Here is a 16,746-nt window from a genome sequence, read left to right on the forward strand (position 1 = left end):
TTTACATTATGTCCCTTATTGGAAAATTACGCACTTGACTTTTATAAACAGAGAATGAATTTTGAATCCCTTTGTGGTAGATCCTAGTGAACATTAAGGGCATTTCTTTACTTGTCAGGGGGTTTTTTTGTTTGTTTTGGATTTTACTGCATGTAAATACATGTTAAATTTTGGATTAACTTTTTATGTTCCTTTTTTTCCCCCCTAAAAAAATCTTTCCTTGAGCAAACTATAAACTAAATTGTCTCATTGGGCTGGCCCAAGCTAAGCTTGACAAACAGGAGGCATTTTCATATTTTGCTGCCTTCACAACCAGCAGGGGTCTCTCTAAGAGCAAACAAAGGCACAGGACTCTTTCTCAGGATCTCAAACTGCTGTTCTGGGTGTAACTTTGGGAAGTAATTAGAAGACAGTAACGTATGTACTCACTTCATCTGATTACTCTGTCTTTTTGAATTAACAGAACTAAACGAGGGTGTGTCTGCTGATCTGGAGGAAAGAGTCCACCTGGGGCTGTTCACAGACAGGGCTGCCCTGTACAGAATGATGGAGGCTGAAGGTGAGGCAAGTCCCGTCCACACGGCCCCTCCATCTTTATGGTTCCCGAATGCGTTTATTTTTGTTGTTGACACTGTTGCAGCCGTCCCCATTCCCCGAAGCTCTGTACGTATGTCTTCTGTGGCTGCCATCCAGTGGCCTTGTGATGGTTAGTTGTGCATGTTGACTACCTAGGTTTTGAGCTCCCCAGTCTCATGCTCACAGATGCTCACAGATCCCTTGTTGTCTGTCACCGGACCTTAACCATACAGTGTCCACTCTGAGTGACCAAGTGCACAAGTGACTGAGTGGGCTTCGGGCCCCATTATGAACACTCTGGGAAGCGACTTGCCCAGCAGCGAGTGGCTACATATTGTAGGAATTTGGTCCTCTCTTTCATCCTACCTTTTTGTAGAAGTTAGCATAGACAGAAGTTTCTGAAGCACCTTCCAAACATTATCTCTCCTCCAAACAGGAAAGGGTCACTTGGAAAACGGCCACCCCGAGTTATTTCACCAGCTCATGCTTTGGAAAGGAGACCTAAAAGGTGTTCTCCAGACTGCGGCAGAAAGAGGGGAGCTGACGGACAGTCTCGTGGCCATGGCACCAGTCGGTATGTTCTTTTCAGCAAAATCCCTGTCATCGTCAGGATGTGCCCACTAATGGCAGACGATGTCTCAAAGGGTAATTCGGCCACACCTCATATATTAACCTGCACATGACCCTCGACTCAGCCATTCCAATTGTAGGGACTTCACTGCATTCACACGTGGAAAGTGACATATTTATCGACTACTGTTGCAGCATTATTTGTGATAGCAAAAGAGTGCAACAACCTCTGTGTCTGTCAGTGGGACACCACCTACTTCTACACAGTGGAAACTCAGGAGCTGCACACACCTTTGCGACCAGGACCCTTAACCGACAAACAGCACTGCCAGCACCCAGGGGGCTTCCCTCGTGCGCCACCTCATTCAGTGTCCACACACCCACACGGGCAGCTGCCCTCCTGATGTCCACACTTTTTATACCTTTTGAGTTTTGTGTGTGTTACATAATAAAAGAATTTATGTTTCAAAATGCTGGTGTCGGGGAGAGGTAGGTGAAGCAAATGATCTATAAAGGCAGTTGAGGTATCCAAATTTTCCACTTAATACAGTGACTGAAAAGGTGTTTCCAACCCAAATGTACCTATGTACATGTTTTTTCCCCTTAAACCTGCTTCTTATTTAACCACCATTTTTCTTTTCTTTTTTATTTAAAGCTGGCTACCATGTGTGGCTGTGGGCTGTGGAAGCTTTTGCCAAACAGTTATGTTTCCAGGATCAGTATGTCAAGGCTGCCTCTCACCTGCTTTCTGTCCACAAAGTATATGAAGCTGTGGAGCTGCTCAAGTCAAACCATTTCTACAGGTCTGTGAAGCCCCTACCGTAGCTGAGCCAACAGTTGGACACAATGTGAAATGAGTCTCCTTAACAGGTCTAACGTAAAACCTTGTGGTCAGTAAACATGTGAGATACACAGAAGCACAGGTATGCTAGCATAAGAAACATCGGTGTACCGACCACCTCTGCTTACCATCTGTTAACTATAATCAGTATCTGCCACTAATCTTTTTTTTATCTACTTTACTTTTGTAAACTGTGGGGGAGCTCTGCTTCCCCCGCCTGTATCAGCCACAGATGAGACTGAGTCTGCCAAGACGTGATCTGTTTGGGGAGGAAAGGTGGCCAATCTCTCAGAGAAGGGCCAGGAGCCTGTTCCTCAGTGGGCTTTTATTGGATTTATTTTGGATAGGAATACAGGGCATACACATAAAGCTCCTCAATCATTGTCAAACAGTAATGATCAAACAATAGATGACATTCAGAGAACTCTGAGGGCTTGTTCTGAGTCAGGGTCAGATAGTTAAAGGGCCATAAAACTTAGGGGAAACAAACTCATTTCCTAGTTGGACCTTTATTTAAATTGAGGGTATTAGCAAAGTAGGTTTCATAGGATTTTATGCATTCTTTCTTAGGCCTGATTGCCCCAGGGAACCCACCCTTTCCAGCACAGGGCCATACCCACTTCCACCATTGTTTCGGGTTTAAGGCATTGTTTCAGGTTTAAGTCAGGCAGGGGAAGTAAGGCAGCCAAGAGATTAGGAGACTCCTTGCAGACAGAATGAGGACTTAGGCTGTGTCAAAGCCAAGGGGCAAGGGTTCATCACCCCTTTTTTTCTCTAGGGCCACCCCCGCCCCGTCCTTCCCTGAGGGCCCCTTCATGACCATGCCTGTCTTAGGTCATCTCTCCTCTGAGGAATCTTGCCCATCGTTGGCTAACCAGTCATCCACCTGGGGCCAAGCAGGGTGAAGTGAAAGGGGGCAGAGGTGGTGCCCCTTCAAGGAAGATAAGCTTTGTCTCCTTAGTGGCTATGGTCCCAGGGTCTTTTTACTCAGCCTTAGCCAGAGGGGTTACAGCTTCTGAAACCAGGCAGGGTGCTTCCCAACAATAAATGTCTTAACCATGTCTATTACTTCAACACAAATAGAGAAGATAGTAAGAGACAAATGGAGAGCTTAGTGAATTATTAAAAGAGGAACTCCCGTTTTAAGTTGCACATCTGAAGAGACAGAATTTCCCAGCTACCCCAAAAGTTCTCCATATGCCCCAGCTGTTGGTTTTTTAAATATAACGCTCCAGATTTAGTTGACTTGATTTACCCAATTCTGTCCTCAACCCTTTTCTAGAGGTAACCAGTCTCCTGAGATTGGTAGAATCCTTCCTGTCCAAGTTACTATTCTTCCACAACAGTACAGTCATGTACTGCTTAACAACAGGGGAAATATTCTAAGAAACATGTCGTTGGGCAAGCTCATCGTTGTGGGAACATCATAAACGCATGCACACAAACCTAGGTGGTGTGGCCTACTACACACCTACTAAGGCTATGAGGTTCAGCCTATTGCTCCTAGGCTACAAATCTGTGTCACACATCACTGTACAAAACACAAGATTAGATCAAGCACAAGAAAAAGTGGTGCAAGGTAAGCACCAGATGTTGGAGACGGCACGTGTAACATGGCATACTGTTTTAAGTAGAACGAGCACACTTTAAAGTAGTAATAGGAAGAGCCGCGTAGTAAATACCTAAGCCGGTAACACAGTTGTTTACTTACCATCACTGTCAACTACTGTGCCCCGTACAGAACCGCGTCTGCTGCACTTCTGTGCAGCTGGCAGTGCCGCGGGCTTCTTCACAGCAGCGGGCCCTCGAACCTGGGAGGGATGCGCCGCGCTGTGGCTCCGTGACGGGTGTCTGTCTGCCCGCATACATGTCTCCGGCACTTTTCGTTCCCTCGCGTGGACCCAAGTTTCCAGTGGCTCTCAACTCCTTCGCCTAAACAACTTCAACAGTTTTTCTGCAGTGTAGTTCTGATGACACATGCCATCAGCCATTCTCTTTCGGCACCTCACAACTGTCTTTTCCTCTTGGTTTGCATCATTTTTTACTTGACTGCATTTGCCCTTTTTTTAATTCAATTCATTGGTTAATACTATTACGTGGTAATACAGCATCTGTGTACTCCATCGTGTACTCTGCTTCCGTGCATTTCCACGTGTTTGACCCACTTTGCCCTCTTCACACCCCCCCCATCTTTGTGACGCAGGAACTATGTCTTTTTTCTCTGTTTTTAGTACTTTCTCCCTCACTGATTTTCAGCCATTTTAGCCACTTGATATGATGGCTTTGGTGAGGCTCTTTTTGTTTATCCTCTTTCCATTTGAGTTCCTTTAGAGCACTGATCTTTTCATGGCTTGTTTGGAAGCTTTCCTAGGACAGGTTTAGACGAGTCCATACTCGGGGTTTAATTTGCCCTCCTGCCTTCTGGTGTCTTTCCTTGAATGTCCTGTATGCTGGGCTGGCGAAAACCTGAAAGTCCCCAAGCCCTGAGCAAGCTCTGGGAATCATTCCCCAACTGTTCTTTATCCAGCCTTAAGGAGTCTCCTCCACACGCAAAGATGGCGGCGTCCCCAAGCGGAGTTCTGGGGCTCCTTCTCTGGGCAGCCCCGTCCCTCCCCTCAAATCCCAGTCTCTGCTTCTCTCCTCCACGCAGAGAGACTACCGAGGCTCCGCGGGGGCTGCCTGCCCGTAGGTGAGTGGCTTTAAGAAGCCACGGCAGTGCTCGCATCATTGGCTCCCTTCTCACTGGATGACAGTCCCGCACTGCCTGGTGCCCAGTATCTGAAAACAGTTGTTTCACACGTGTTTTGTCCAGTTTTTTGTTTCATGGCTAGAGGGTTAAGCCTGGTCCCTGTTACTCCATCAGGGCTAGAAGTCGAGGCCTCAAAAGACCTCTTAAATGTTGCTCTGTCACCTTCATCTAAACTACCTGCAGCTGCAGGAGTTTTATGTCATTTGGAAAATATTGGTTCACTGAGTTATATGGTTCTCCAAATGTTAACATTTCATTACAAAATGTCAAAAAAGATCGCATTCCTTAATATCAATCTCGTCAGAAACGTCTTTAACTTTTAAGAAGCTGTCAAACCCACAGTGGCAGGCGCAAGTTTTTAAAGTTCTAATTTTCACTTGAAAGCTCACATTTTATCACTGGCAACAATACTTTTGGTTGTTCTCTCTGCGAAGGGACAGGCTTATTCAGTTCATTTTTGAGAAAAACCCCGTGAAATACCCAACACTGAATAACTATCCTTCGTTCAGTAGTGATTCTTTCAAGAAGTGATGAGGTTCCATGAAACAAAAGCAGGTAGTCCAGCCTCCAGTTCATTCATGCAAGTCTTTCCCAGAGTCACCCATCCTACTTTATAATGCAGGAAAGAACACAAAATGCCCCTCCCACTTTGTCACACAGAGTATCAGAAAGGCCTGGGCTTGCCCTGGTGTGGCTCAGCTGGTTGGAGCACCGTGCCATACACCAGAAATGTAGGGGGTCCGATCCCTGGTCAGGGCACATACAGGAGGCAGGTGACCAATGTTTCTCTCTTACTTCAATGTTTTTCTTTCTTCTCTCTGCCCTTCTTCCCCTTTCTCTCTAAAATCGATAAATATCCTCAGTGAGGATTTTTTTAATTGCTTGACGGACTTAATCAAAGGAATCATTTGTACTGCTTTGTCGAGGACCTCGGCCTTTCTGTTCTAAAGCTACAGAGGGCTGCCGCCCTGAGTCGTGCGCAGATGCCAGCACCTACCCACCACTGCACGTGCACAGTCAGTACAGATGTCAGCACAGTGAGAAACGGCTGGTAACCCCTTAGCGTCGTTATTAGCGTCTTTAAAATATTTATTTCTAGAGAGAGGGGAAGGGAAGGAGAAAGAGGGAGAGAAACATCAATCGGTTGCCCCTCACACGTCCCCAGCTGGGGATCTGGCCTGCAACCCAGGCACGTGCCCTGCCCAGGAATCAGACTCACGACCTTTTGTTTTTCGGGACGACGTCCAGCTCACTGAGCCACACCAGTCAGGGCTAAGATAGTTTTGGCCCCAATCCTCTGAAAGGGCCTCGAGGACCCCCAGAAATCCACAGCACTGCTGAGGGGAAGAACTTGAGCACAGCGTGTGGTTTTAGCTTCCCGTGTATGCAGGAACACCGTTTTTTACGAGAAGTTGGAACAACACAAAAGGGACAGCTTGTGCCATCCTGCAGCCCCTCCTAGGAACCCGTTACAAAGGAGCCTTTTCAGACTGGCCGATTGTGTGCTCTTTCCTCTAGAGAGGCCATTGCGGTGGCCAAGGCCCGCCTGCGCCCAGAGGACCCAGTCCTGAAGGACCTGTACCTCCGCTGGGGAGCCGTCCTTGAAAAGGACGGCCATTATGCCGTAGCAGCTAAATGGTAAGCCTCAGAGAGACAGGAGTGCACCCAGACACAGAAGAGCAGGATGAGAACAAAAGGGGTCAGCTTAGAGGTGGATGTAAAAGTGACTAGGAAATTAAAAAGCATGAGTATGAAGCCTAGTTGTGTAACACTCATTGAGATCTACCACCATAACTATTCAAGAAACCCCAGTATCAGTAAGAAATTAAACCTTTCTCCAGGGAGGTCTTGTACCATCAAGAAAAATGGGAGGGAGGGACTCGTTTGCTTGGGTTTGGTTCAGCAAGCATTGCGATCCCTGTATGTGCTTAACCCACATCATGCTCTCGTTCCCTGATGCGCTGGTCTCTAGTCAAAGGCAGACGCACGTGGGACCACAGGAAGGCACATGAGTTGAGAAAAAGCCAGTAGAAAGAAATCATTTGACCCTCTGGGGAGGAGTAAGAGATCTGTTTATGATACTTTGTTTGAGTTTTCTTTTGTTTTGTAGCTATTTAGGAGCTGCTTCTGCTTACGATGCAGCCAAGGTTTTGGCCAAAAAGGGGGATGCAGCATCACTTAGAACGGCCGCGGAGCTGGCTTCAGTCGTGGGAGAGGATGAGTTGTCTGCTTCCCTGGCTCTCAGATGTGCCCAGGAGCAGCTTCTGGCCAGGAACTGGGTGGGAGCCCAGGAAGCCCTGCAGCTCCATGAAAGTCTGAAGGTCAGTCTGTTGTGGCATCTCCTGATATTTAAGAAGGGCCCCAGATCGTTTTCTCCCTGAACTCCCAGTGAATAACCCCGTTGCACAAGCTGTACCGATTTGGCAGGTGTCCTGGATATACCGTCCCACGAAGGTACCGTGGCTTGTCAGTTGCTAGATGCAGAGTAGGAGATGATGTGGTCATTCCCAATGATTCCCATTGCTTAGCAGTTTGTGTACAACATCCATGAACAGACTGGCCAGCTCGGCCCCTCCCTGGGCTGGCAGTCTAGTGTTTGGTCACTGGTGCCACCGGCACATGGCCGAAGAGGGAGGGGACCGGCCTCCCACAGAAATCGCAGGCTCTGCCTGCAGCGCCCCTCTTCCGCTGCATGCCTTGAAGTGTGGTGAAATCGAAACATTCCGCTAAATGTTTTGTTCCCGTTTGGTGGAAAATGAGTAACTTCCTCTGCCATTTGACACCTCAAAACTGAGATGACTTTAGAAGCCACGGCACACTCACCTAGTTTCCAAAACGCAAAAACATTTGGTCCACGTTAGATGACTTTGCTTTGTCTGATACCAACATGAACTTTTCTTGGTTCCTCTTTCCCTTATGGAGTCACAGAGCCTAAAAATAGTTCCTAGCTGAATATTCCAAGCCCATGAAAAATGCTAGGTGAGGAAGTAGATTTCTGGGAACCACAAAATAAAAAAGGAAGCAAAAGTAACACACCCTCAAAGATAGTGTCGCTTGGTATATTATTTACAAAATGACCAAATCTAGAGAAATTTTAATTTATCCACAACAAAAAGTTTCCGGGATGGTCATTTAGCCATTTCTTATTCTGCTCCTAAACAACATCCTTAACAAACCAAGTAAACCTGTAAGTCTATGTGAAGTGTTCTGATAAGGACTATTTTGGTGGTATGGAATGGAGACTTTCCCAAGCTTAACTGAGAAAACAGTATTTATAGGGATACACAAGGAATCTCACGGCCAGTAAAAATCCAGCAAAAACAAAGATTTTTCCAGGCCTTGCACTGTGTTTCTCTTCTCTTTCAGCCAACTCCCTCTCTTAAACCTATTGGGACCTGGCCCCTAACTACCGCCCCAGCTCAGAGATGCACAGTCTGTTTGCTCCAGTGCCTTCTGCCCACTGGGCTCTTCTCTGTATTCCTTAATGTCGAGTTTGGGCAAGGGGAAGACAGATCCAGCACAAATCTTGGCTGATCTGTATGTGGCTTAAGTTGTGGTTGGTAGGGCTCTCTATCATTGGGGTTCCATGTTATAAAAACAGTTGTTTGGGCTCCAAGGGTATGGCTAGGAATTCTTCCAAAAGATATCTGGGAAAATGTCTGCTGGAGCACCTCTTTCCCCTTACACACGACTCCCCTAAGGGGAACTGTCTAGATAGCCGAGCACTTTCCCTGCATAACGGTTCCTCTGCTTTGTTGTCGGGTTCCAGGGTCAGAGACTGGTGTTTTGCCTTCTTGAGCTACTCTCTCAGCTCCAGGAGGAAAGGCAGCCATCTGAGGGCAGAAGCTCTTCCTCTTACAACGCCTGGTCCACGCACACCGAGGGGCCCCTCACAGACAGGGTGACTGCCATATGGAGGAACGCCTTCGGCCTGGACACCCCAGAGCAGTGTCAGGCGGCACTGCGGCAGCTGCAAAGTATCCAGTACCCATCTGCTACAAATAACACTCCCTCCAAACAGGTACCCATATGCGTGAGCTTTTGGTATTAGTCACTCACTTGTAAGAGTTCCTTAATCCGTGTCTAGTATAATAAGGAAAGAAGACCAACACCAGTCTGCATTTCAGAAAAGACTAAGGCAGGCCCAGGCAACCTGGAAAAATCCCTTTTAGACTAACTAAAGCCCTTTGGCTTTGAGTTAGATTTAAGTCAGCATTCCCTCTTAAAAGTGAAAAAGAAGTCTAAAAATACAGAAAAGCAAAGAACATCAGTACCTATCAACTAGAATTAACAGATGTTCATATTTTGTCACTTTTGCTTCATAGTATTTGGGGGTTAGTTTTTGTTTTTTTGTTGTTTTCTGGTAAAGGAAGTACAGCCCAGCGGACTGCCCCAGGCTGTCCCACCCCCTTTGCTTTGCCCAGGCACCAGAGGCAGCCGCGTCAGCCCGTGTGCGAGTTTGCACCTGGCTATTGCAGTGAGCGTTGTCTGTAAGATCTATGGGTGTTGATGCAAAGAGACCGAACTGATTCATTATAACTACTCAACCCATCCTATGAATTACCTCGATTTATCTACTTCTTCTTTGAAAATGAAGGAAATGAATTCATTATATTGATGAATGAGACTTCATCAAACAGTGTACCACTTTGGAAAATAGTTTGGCAGTTTCTTAAAAACATTCATGTACCCAATGACCCAGCAATCCCAAAAGAAACGAAATTGGGGTCCACACAGACTTGTGCACAGATGTTCATCATTACAGCTTAGTTCACAGTAGCCAGAAACTAGGAACAACCCAGATGTCCATCAGCTGGTGAGTGGGTGTGCAAGCTGTGGCACAGCGTGCAGTGGACTACTATACTGTGCCGCAATAAAAAGGAACAAATTCCTGGTGCACAAATATGTCAGTGAGTCCTGAAAGCACTGGAAGTGAAAGAACCAAGGCAAAAAGACACTCGACAGTTCCATTTATGTGCATCCTATAACAGACAAAACTACAGTGGGGAAGACCAGATCAGGGGCTGGGGGGAGGGCACTGTGACTACGAGGGAACAGAGGGGAATGTTGTACAATGGTGAAACGTCCTGTGTCTTGATTTTGGTTGTCGTTACAGCATATATATCAATCTAGTGTGTATTTGTGAAAACCTGTCAAATTCCTCACTAAAGTTGATAAAAACTTTTAAGTTATACCCCAGGTTTGCTTCTTGTTGTGGTTTTAAATTACAGCCTTTAGTTCCAGAAGCTCACTTTTTTGTTTTAGTTAAATGCAGATGTCAAAGTGTTTCTTACACAAGCAGACTTTAACTCGGACAGTGTGTGTTTGCAAAGCAACACGCTTTGCACTCAGCTATGAAAGTTGCAGATGGGGAAGCAAAAATGGACAGCGGAAGGAGACCTTTCTGAAATGTAGGCTGTGTGCACTTCTGTCCAAGTGCAGCTAACAGAAAGGTTTCTGGTGTTGTCCTGGTGCTTTCTGTGGGAGGCGGCTTAACTGAGGCTCTGGCTTCTCCCTCCAGCTCCTGCTTCACATCTGTCACGACCTGACCTTGGCAGTGCTGAGCCAGCAGATGGCCTCCTGGGACAAGGCTGTGGAAGCACTGCTCCGGGCTGTGGTCCGGAGCTACGACTCAGGGAACTTCACCGTCATGCAGGAAGTGCACTCAGCCTTTCTTCCTGAGGGTAAGTGGCCCCCACACCAATGAAGGGAGGGCACCGGAGTGCAGAGGTTACTGGCCAGTTGTGTCACTTAGTAGAAAGTATGAATTCCTCTACCTAGGCACTAAGAGGTAGCCAGAATGGCTGCGCTGTTTTCCTCTACCTGGCCCGACCTGCCTTACTGCCTCCTACTTACTTTCCTACACAGTGTAAGAGCAACAGAAGTAGCACTGTGCTCACGAGTCACCAAGACTGGAGGAGCGCAACAAAAGGTAGACATTCCTTGAGCTGCATCATTAGTCACTGAACTAAATCACAAACACATTAGGATCCCCAGAGCCTTCGGGAGGACAGATTGAATACTTTTCCTGTTGTGCTCTGACTGACTTGTAGCCTGTAGCAACAGGAACATTGTCCTAAGCCAGGAAGTGGCCGGCTTCGGGGGGACAGCACGTGGTCCCATGGACGGCGGCGGTCCTTTCCCTTGGAGTCTGCCTCTTAGGGGAAAGGAACCAACATGCAGGAAGGAAGGCAGAAATCCAGCAGAGACAGAAATGCACAACCCTGAGTCCTTTTCTTCTTTTCCCAGGCTGTGACCACCTAAGAGACAAGCTGGGTGACCATCAGTCCCCTGCCACGCCAGCTTTAAAGAGTTTGGAGGCCTTTTTTATATATGGACGTCTGTATGAGTTGTGGTGGTCTCTCTCCCAGCCTTGCCCCGAATCCAGTGTCTGGGTGAGGACAGCTCACAGAAGGACAAGCTCTACTGAACAGTGCCAGCCATCGGGCGACGCCAGCCCTGAAGCAGGTAGCCCCTCCGCTTCTCAGCCAGAGCCCAGCAGGCCTCCAGAACTAGACAGGGGACTCACTGAAGAAAGTGAGCGGGTGCTGAGCACTTGCAAGGAGCTCTTTTCAGAAAAGCACGCCAGTCTCCAAAACTCACAGAGAACTGTTGCTGAAGTTCAGGAGACCTTGGCAGAAATGATCCGACAACACCAAAAGAGTCAGCTCTGTAAATCCACAGCGAATGGTCCTGATAAAAATGACCCTGAACAGGCAGCAGAACAGTCTCTCTCTAGTCCTCAGAGCCAGGGGTGAGTACCGAGTCCCTACAAGATGGGGTAAAAATACCCTGCTGGCTTCTCCTACAACCAGGTGAAAATCCGTGTGTGAAGAGATGGGCCAAGACACTTGAAAGCAACATCACACAGTGATGAACGCACAGGCTTTGGAGCCAAATGGGGGTTCTCATCCTCGCCTCTCAGTGACCTCAGGCAGGAGTCAGTACCTGTGCGCGGCAGTTCCCTCACCTGCGAGTGGAGGCCCAGCTCCTGCCCTGCTTGTCTGAGAGTTAAACGAAATTTCAAATGTTATTAATAATGGTAATATAGTAAATCCTACCTTTGTACAATAAGGAGATTCCAGAAAAGCCCACTCATGTAAAATGAGTTGTATTATTGCATCATTCATGAAAACCACTGTTTTTCAGTTGTTCTGTACTATCACAAAAAAGACACACAGAGAGTGGTGTACAGAACACCTCGCTGAAGTGAGATATCCAAGTGACTGGAATGTTGTAGAACCCTAACCACTTCCACTGAAAACAGGGACCAATGGATGGCAGGAGCCCGTCCCCGGGCTCTGTAGATAGAGCGCTCAGGATCACAGGGCACTCTGCCACGGTGTTTGCAGTGACTGGCAGCTACTGATTGGTTATTGTGATGAGAGCCTTTTACCTTATGTCCCCCATCAGAGGGCCTAAAATAGAGTCACTAAAACAATGGATAAACTTACAGCTGTTACTACTAACTTTATAGAATCCAAATTAAGCTTTGAAGCCTTTATATTACTTGCTCTAAAAATACTCCCACTGAAATTTTGAGTCAGAGTTTTGAGTTACTTCTCCAACAAGCGTCCACACTCTAAGCAGCTTTAAGTTTGGTTTTAACAAGAAAAACACTGGGAAGTTCTCTCACCCAGCAGCTCTTAACCTTTGGATCACAGGACCTGAGAAGCTTAACACACTCTTCCCAGAAAAACATGCATCTGTACACTCCCTGGGTCAGAGCCCCGGCTCTGTCTGACCATTCCCCAAATAAACCTAGGTCACCTAGGCCGTCTGCTCTTGGCTGCAGGTTGAATCACTAGGGTCCTATATTTTCATGGGAGCTCTGTTTCTAAGAGGTGGGGATTTTGAAGATGATAGGGAATAATACTGCATTTTGAAAGCTTCATGTCATTTCACATTAAAGTGCCTTCTGTTGAACTTCATACTTAAAGATGGGAGATAAAGACCCAGGTGACCAAGGAGTTTTATTTATAGATAATAGTTAAAAGTTACCCAAGGAAAGATATAGTGACTTACTCTTTTTATTATTATTTACTAGTAAAGAAGCAAAGAATGAGCCAGTTTCTCTGCCTGAATTAACCAAAAGGCTTACGGAGGCGAATGAGAGAATAGCTAAGTTTCCCGAGAGTGTGAAGGTAAGATTTATAGCAATTCATTTGGTAACACATTACTTTGTGTATTATCAGCGACTGTACCAAATTCTTGAAGGTCATCTACTTTTCTGTTCATTTTCTGAAATCTTTACGCATTTGTGTGTGTGCTTAAAATGTTAGGGTCCAGTGGTCTTTGGTTAGCTAAAACGTCTTGTGAGAGTAGAATTATTGACAACGCAAGCAATTTTGAGAAATGTAACAAATTCTGTAATTGGGAGGTAGTAGAAATAAAGTTGCTGCCTTGTATTTGACAGCAGTATTCAGATGGATGGGTATATTTGGATGCGGCCCTAGTAATAATAGAAACAGGGCCTTTTCAATGAATTGGCGTCAAGCTCTAGAAGAAGGTTAGGTTGTATTTGTTGGAGAAGGACGTCCCAGCAGCCAGCCCAGGTTGGAGTGCCCTCTCTCTGCAGAGAACAAGACATTGCTCCAGGAATGGTTCACCTGTGCCTGAGAAGTGTCAGTAGATGAGGCGTTGAGTTACAAGTGCCTGCTGGGCAGGTGTCTGTGGCTCTTCTGCAAATGCTTCCTTGTTTCATTTTTGTGTCATCTTTCAGACCTGGCCCTTCCCAGATGTGCTGGAGTGCTGCCTCGTCCTGCTGCACATCGGGTCCCAGTGTCCCGGCCACGTGACCCAGGAAATGCAACAACAGGCCCAAGAGCTCCTTCAGAAATACGGCAACACTAAAGTTTACCAAAGACACTGCCAGACCTTCTGCACGTGAACTTTCAAGGACCTTTAAGATAAACTGTGCCAAATTCAAAACGTCTGACACCTTCCCGTTCTGCCAGACATTCGCTCTGATCCCTAGATGTTTTTGTAATGACCCAAATAATACAAGATGAGAGTCAAGTTTGAATCAACTGTACACTTAAGACACAGTAGAATCTGACTTTGGACTCACTTATGGTTTCCTACTGAAGGACGTTGAAAGCCAGCAGCAGTTATTTGAACTAATACCTGCAAGAGTGATTGTTGATCATCTCTAAAGCCTTATGTAGGTTTCACCCAAAGAGGAGAAACTTGTAATCACCCAAAGCATTATGTTCTTACACACAAGCTACCTTTACAAATGCTCCCCAATCGTAAACATGCCATTCTTGTTCGAGATAGAACTGCTGCAGTTTTTGACTACTGGTATCATCTTTTCAATTGTGTTTAACTTGGGCTCTCCCCTCTACTGCTACTCGTACTCATTGTGAAATAGGCCTTACCCATCATGTTGACTCTTTACCCTCTGTCTGAACTTGAGGTCAAAAATTTGGTTTTCTTGTTTCACTTACTAAAGTGTTAGAAGAACAAATAATTCAAATATGTCTTATCCCTTAGGTTTTACTGGTGATCAAAATAGCTCAGGAAGAAATGACTGTTGCAGTTTTTCTTAATGTTTTTGGGATCACAGGACCCTTTGAGATTAGATTGAAGCCACAGATGATCTTTGAAGAAAAATGCACATTGCTTCCTAATTTTGTACATGTAAGTTTTGGATCATTGGACTCTGACTTTTGGATCACTGTGTAATGGGACCCTACATACTGTTTAATTACAAGTCCTTGTTTTGGTGGGTTTTTGTTTTGTTTTTTGGCTAATAAGCATTCTTTTGAGGTCTGTTCTTCTCTTTGGTTATGTAAATAGTGGTTATACGAAGTCAGAAACAGACATTCCCATAACATCGCAGTGGCTAGGACTTACTTATTAGTTTGGCGGGGGTGAGAGGGAGCGCGTTTTCCCAATGATGGGAAGTATTTTCTTTTGTAATTCATTGTGAAGGCTTTTCTATTTAAGTGTCCAGTTTATTTTTCAGTTTTTTCCCTAGGGTTGGGATTACTGTGGGCAGCACTAATGAAATTCACTAACAGGAACTCTCTAGGAAGGAAAAGGTTTAAGAGGCAGCTGTAAAGAATGTGACTTACTGGTTGGTTGTTTTAGACCTAGCTTTAGAATTTCAAAATTCTAAACTCAAAAGTGAAAATACTGATCGATCCTCATAGTTCTTTATGGAGTTAAATCTGCTCTAGGAAGAAGATGGTTGTTAGTAGGGGCTAGAGAACCTTCTTGATAGCAAAGATATAAATAGACATGACGAAGCAGACAACCAGCTACTAGTGCTACAGTCTTTGCTAAAATGGACAAATGCTTCTCTTGCAGAGATGTAAAAACATTCCCTTTCACTTGAGTAAAGAGCAGTACATATTCTTCAAGTAGAAATTCTAACCTTTGTGGTTTACCAAAACCACCACCTGTCTGTTTTATCCTTGGCTGTTACTGCCTTGGTGAGAACAAGAATTAATACTTGACAACTAAGCAATAAAACTACCCAACAGCATAAAATAATAAATCTCACAATTCTATTTCCTTTCAAACTCCTCTCTTTCCAATACTATGTAATATACTCAAGCTACTCTAATTTAAATAAATGGTTTTTATTTCTATCTCTATAATTATCAGAACCCCAAAAAGCCAAAGTACTGAGTTCATTCAAACTTTCTGAGTGGATAAAATATATCATCAACTAAAGAAAAAGTTTTGGTCCTTTACCCCATCCAAAGTAAATTTTCTTTTAAGGATGTTATTTTCAGAGAAAGAAGGGAGGGAGAGAAACATCGACCAGTTGCCCCAGCCCACGACCCAGGCATGTGCCCAGACGGAATTGAACTGGCGACCCCTTCGTTCACAGGCCGGCGTCCAATCCACAGAGCCACGCCAGCCAGGTCCATCCAAAGTAATTTTAAAGGCCTCTAATACAAACCACCATCTTACCCAGATGACTACATTCACCTCCCAATACGCTACATATGTACTTGCCTAATAATTCTCCGTTTTTTAATATACCAATGACTTCTAAATTGCACACCAAATCTTGTCAATACCATTTGAGGGGGGGCGGGCAGGGAAGTACTTTCCCACTGCTCCTGGGGGGAAAAAGGTCACCTTGAATGTGGCTTATGAGGTCCTGCTGGATACCAACCTTCATGTCTTGGACATCTGTCAAGATACTCTCATCCTTGCTCTAAGTTATAGCCACACTGGTCTCCTAATTGCTAAAACCCACCAAGTAAGTTCTCTCGTCATCTCGGGTTTTGCCCCAACCCACTCTTACTGATAATCTCTTTGGTCTCAGCTTCAATGGCCTTTCTCCAAAAAAACTGTCCCTGAACCTCAAACTCAAGAACATCAGTGTCCTATATTTCACAGCTCACAAACTGTATTTTTGGTAACTATTTACAATCTGGTAACACAGGTAGACTGCCAACTCCAGTGAGGATACAGACATGTTTTCTACGTGCTGTTTTATCTCTAGCGCCTACTTACAATATCTAGTGGAAACTTGTTAAATGAGTAAATTATGAAATTGAAAGAAAACTCATTAATAGCCTGTACTTTGAAGTCTCTGAACTGAGCTCATTCACACCAGCACTAGCTGACGAGGCTTGTGGTTGGTATTGAACTTTGCTGGGTTAGCCAAACTTCAAGAACCTCTGGCAGTGTATGTGGAGGAGTAGTTACACCCACAGTTAACATTCTCCCAGCTCATCTTCAGGAGCATCCTTCAGGAGGATGCTTCAGGAGCATCCTGCACATAACCACTCACACAGCCCTGCACACATCCATACACAAGGCAAAGTTCCTGCCAGTTCCAATGTACTTGTGCCCTTTCTTTAGCACTTTAATAAGCTCTTATCTCTACAAAGCAACACTGAATTACTCAACACTTCATCTGAAAGTTTCTCCTGACAAGTCAGCAAGTCGGCCCTCAACTGTGGCAAAGACGATTCCTATTTTAATTCCCATCTGGAAAGACATCTGTTCAGAAATCAGTCACCCACATACCAAAGCACCTTGG

At 45.4% G+C, this 16,746-nt stretch overlaps 1 protein-coding gene across 1 annotated transcript in view; it reads left to right on the forward strand.

Moving 5' to 3' along the window:
* The window catches only part of GEMIN5 (gem nuclear organelle associated protein 5), a 37,452-nt gene extending 22,118 nt beyond the window's left edge, over nt 1-15,334 (forward strand). Inside the window, exons 19-28 of the mRNA XM_037152245.2 lie at nt 464-559; nt 1,013-1,150; nt 1,802-1,949; nt 6,255-6,374; nt 6,847-7,057; nt 8,506-8,757; nt 10,258-10,420; nt 10,986-11,490; nt 12,784-12,880; nt 13,459-15,334. Coding sequence (XP_037008140.2) covers nt 464-559; nt 1,013-1,150; nt 1,802-1,949; nt 6,255-6,374; nt 6,847-7,057; nt 8,506-8,757; nt 10,258-10,420; nt 10,986-11,490; nt 12,784-12,880; nt 13,459-13,626 — 1,898 coding nt within the window. The 3' untranslated portion in view covers nt 13,627-15,334. The remainder of the gene's footprint in view (nt 1-463; nt 560-1,012; nt 1,151-1,801; nt 1,950-6,254; nt 6,375-6,846; nt 7,058-8,505; nt 8,758-10,257; nt 10,421-10,985; nt 11,491-12,783; nt 12,881-13,458) is intronic.
* Nucleotides 15,335-16,746: the final 1,412 nt, after the last annotated feature.

Source organism: Artibeus jamaicensis, unplaced genomic scaffold (assembly GCF_021234435.1).
Source record: "Artibeus jamaicensis isolate MK-2021 breed Jamaican fruit bat unplaced genomic scaffold, CSHL_Jam_final contig_432, whole genome shotgun sequence".
Lineage (NCBI taxonomy): Eukaryota > Metazoa > Chordata > Mammalia > Chiroptera > Phyllostomidae > Artibeus > Artibeus jamaicensis.